At 47.4% G+C, this 3,649-nt stretch overlaps 1 protein-coding gene across 1 annotated transcript; it reads left to right on the top strand.

Annotated features, from left to right (window-relative positions):
* The first annotated feature begins 29 nt into the window (after window positions 1-29).
* RPUSD2 (RNA pseudouridylate synthase domain containing 2) lies at window positions 30-2,079 on the top strand. Its single transcript, XM_010076946.1, has 4 exons — window positions 30-50; window positions 212-508; window positions 1,267-1,840; window positions 1,910-2,079. The coding sequence occupies exons 1-4, from the start codon at window positions 30-32 to the stop codon at window positions 2,077-2,079; spliced, it is 1,062 nt and encodes a 353-aa protein (XP_010075248.1).
* The last annotated feature ends 1,570 nt before the right edge of the window (window positions 2,080-3,649 follow it).

Genomic DNA, 3,649 nt, shown 5'->3' with positions numbered 1-3,649 from the left:
CAGGCCGGTAACCCCGCTCGGCTGCAGCGATGAGCGTCACCCGCTCGCCGGTGCGGTGAAGTGACCCCGCGGTGGTGCTGGTGCCTGTGGTGTGGCTGAATCCTGGGTTCCAGGACAAGGGGCTTTCATCGTACCCCCGATACTATTGTGCACGGCCAGGTGGGGTGGTTGCACAGGCAGGATTCGTGCTAATTGTCTGTTTTTCTTGCAGAATAACGATTTTCTCAGGAATACGGTGCATCGCCATGAGCCGCCGGTCACTGCCCAGCCTATCCAGATCTTGGTGGAGGATAACGAGGTGGTGGTTGTGGACAAACCCTCCTCTTTGCCCGTACATCCCTGCGGCAGGTTTCGTCACAACACGGTCATCTTCATCCTGGGCAAAGAGCATAACCTGAAGGAGCTGCACACCATTCACCGCCTCGATCGCATGACCTCCGGGGTGCTTATGTTTGCCAAGACCGTAGAGGTATCAAAGAGGATCGATGAGCAGGTTCGGGAGAGACAGGTGAGAGCTAAGGGGTTCTGCAGTATCTGGGGGTCTCTTTTATGGAATTTTCTTGAAACAGGTCCAAATTCAACCAAATTTGGGTCTAAACGACCACAAGTTCCTAAAACAGCTTGTTGGAATTTTCTTGAAACAGGTCCAAATTCAGCCAAATTTGGGTCTAAACGACCACAGGTTCCCAAAACAGCTTGGGGTCATCTTCCTGTTCTCATTGGATGTATTCATCAAGAGAAGAAGGCTGATTACAAATTTAATTGATTTAGGTAATACTAGATCAAAAGGGATCTCTGTCCCGAAGAGACTATGCAGACTGACTGGGATCGTGCAAAATAGTCAGAGAGCAGTTTTACTTGTAAGTAGAAATGTGTCAGTCATCTAATACTTTTTACATTTTAAAAGTTTTTTTCTCATTTTTCCGGTTGTTCTTGACCCAAACAGAACTGTAGCTGTAGGGTGCTAGCTTCCAGGATTTGCTCCAGGGCAAGGTCACTGAGAGACAGTGCTTGAATTTAGTGTGAGGAAACCGGACAGGCTCTTGTGTTCTTCGTTTTCCCTCTAGTTGAGGAAAGCATGAGAGAAATTTGGCTTTAAATAGCTGATTTTATTTTTTTTCCCTTTCCTGATAAAATTTGGGCAGTACGCTGCCTGCAAATGTATTTCATTGAGGAGAAAGAGAAGAGTAGCTGGGATGGGACTCGGGTGTAATCAGGACAGACAGTTTTCTGTTTTCTGAGCATTACTCTTGTGTCTCCCCGTAGCTGGAAAAGGAGTACGTCTGTCGTGTGGTGGGGGAGTTTCCAGAACACGAGGTGGTCTGTGAAGAGCCCATACTGGTTGTTTCTTACAAAGTGGGAGTGTGCCGTGTGGACCCCAAAGGGAAATTCTGCAAAACCATCTTCCAGAGACTCAGTTACAACGGCAAGAGCAGCGTAGTCAAGTGTCTTCCACATACCGGCCGCACGCACCAGATCCGGGTCCATCTGCAGTATTTGGGGCATCCTATTGTCAACGACCCCATCTATAACATGGAAGCCTGGGGCCCCGAGAGGGGGAAAGGCGGCAAGATCGATAAAACGGATGAAGAACTCCTTAAGGCACTAGTGGAGGAGCATCGTTCCAAACAGAGCCTGGATATCTTGGGTATTTCGGAGGAGGACTTGCACTCCAATGCTGAAAACAAAGACACTGGTAATTCAAGTGACTGCACAAAGTCTGTGCAGGCTGATCCTATAAATGAGAACCCTTGCGCTGCCGAGGATGCAGAGGATCCCGAGAGGGACGCCAACAATCCCGAGAGAAATGACATAGCAGCTTGTCCACTGAACTCTGATGGCAACCTGGAAACACCTGAAAAAAATAAAGAACTCGGTTCATGTGAGAATCAGGAGGGGCAAACGGGAGAAAAGAGTTCGGAAGAGAAGGACCCTTTGTGCGTGGAGTGTAAAATTACCAGGCGGGACCCGTCTCCCAAGGATCTGGTGATGTACCTCCACGCTTTGCGCTACAAGGGAGCAGAGTTTGAGTATTGCTCCAAGATGCCCGAGTGGGCAATGGAAAACTGGGAGGAATGACCGAGGACATCTGACACTTAGGGACGTTGTTGGCCAGGAAGGTGTCTTGCAGAGACCTAAGATTTACTGTTTCAGTGTGGTTGAGGTGAACAAACTGCCCGTGACTCGAGATGGGGTGGGAAGGATTGTTGGAGCTGGAGAAGCGTCCTGGCTGCCAGGAGGCACTGTAAAAGCTGAGCAGGGAGACGGGGGCTACAACATGAGAATTATGTTGCCCCTTAGTGAAGTACACTTCTGGGCACCAAACACCGCTCGGCACGGGCAGCTTTGCCTTTCACCCCAACATATTCAAGGTCTGCTGTCGATTTTCCACATGGATAATGAAGTGTGAAAAGTCAGCAACTGATTTTTCTACTGGCCTGCTATGTGATATTTTTGTATTCTGCAATAAGAGCTGCTGGAATGCCGTTGAATATGCTGGATGCCGTGTCATACGCAAAACTATTTTCGCTGTATTTTATTGTCAGACTGATTTTAAAACCCAAAAATCATCACTGAGAACGCTGTAAGGTAGAATCGGAGCACTGTGGAGCTGATTCGTTTTCAGCTGTGCTTTGAAACTGCTCCTTCAGATTTGGTTCAAATTATTACTTCATTTAAAGTTAGTAACTGGGGATGGATCTCTTTGTATTTGGCCTATTTTTGGAGGTACGAGTTCCCAGATTTTATCTTTATGGGATTTATAAGGAGACTGATGTAGTAGATTTTTTTTTCCCCTTTCTGTTCTGCTACCTCACCTGTGACACATCTCCTGCCTTCTCAGAAACGTCTGGTTTCTCTTCTGAGAACCTTTTGATCTCTAACCCTGATATCTCATTGAAAACATCTTCATCCCTGAGCAAAATTCCGAAGTAGAGGTCATTCTGCCAACTTCTATATTTCTTTTTTTTTTTTTTTTTTTTAAACCGTACTGCAGGCAGGTTGTTTCTGAGTGGGGTGGAATTGTTTTTAGTATCACTTCAGTGTGACAGTCTGCTGTAAAGAAAGACAAAAGCTGTTTTATGAACCAGAAGACTTTTAAATAAATACATTTTATATCAATGTGTTCCCAGGGTGATAAATATCACTGTAGTTCTTATTTTCATCACTGTTTGTATGGTTGCTTCTTGGCCTCAGGGAGGGTTATTATAATAACTCCGCTGTCTCAGGTTATTTTTTATGTTTTTTTTCCTCTTTTCTGTGGCACCAGTGACTGCTGCAGACCATCAAACCCTTCACCTGTGAAGAGCCGGTTTGTTTCCAGAATTAAACCCTAAAACATACCCGACACCCCTCTTCCACGGCGTTTGGCGTTTGAACTGGTGCCGGTTGTGAGGCCGCAGAGCCGCGGTCTGGCTGCTCTCACCACACGATTTAGTCTGATCTCATTTCCACAAGGCTTTAACCCTTCCTCAGCCCCTCATCTTCCAGATATTTACCCGAAGCTCCTGTGAAGGCCCAGGCTGGCCGAACGCGACGCCGTGTGGGGATGGAGAGAGATGGCAAAGCGGTTTGCTCGCAGCAGTGTCCCGGGCGGTTTCTGAGGAGAAAGAGTGGGAAGGCGGCTCCCACCGCGGGGATGGGGACACCG

This window comes from Pterocles gutturalis, unplaced genomic scaffold (genome assembly GCF_000699245.1).
Source record: "Pterocles gutturalis isolate BGI_N339 unplaced genomic scaffold, ASM69924v1 scaffold11638, whole genome shotgun sequence".
NCBI classification, from domain to species: Eukaryota; Metazoa; Chordata; class Aves; order Pterocliformes; family Pteroclidae; genus Pterocles; species Pterocles gutturalis.
This window is presented reverse-complemented; position numbering and strand designations above follow the sequence as displayed.

What these genes read in the sequence shown, in the direction of transcription:
- RPUSD2 (XM_010076946.1), top strand. Translation starts at nt 30, where the DNA reads ATGAGCGTCACCCGCTCGCCG. An exon ending in TGAGCGTCACCCGCTCGCCG is followed by an intron (nt 51 to 211) that starts GTGCGGTGAAGT and finishes TTTTTCTTGCAG; the next exon opens with AATAACGATTTTCTCAGGAA. An exon ending in AGCAGGTTCGGGAGAGACAG is followed by an intron (nt 509 to 1,266) that starts GTGAGAGCTAAG and finishes GTCTCCCCGTAG; the next exon opens with CTGGAAAAGGAGTACGTCTG.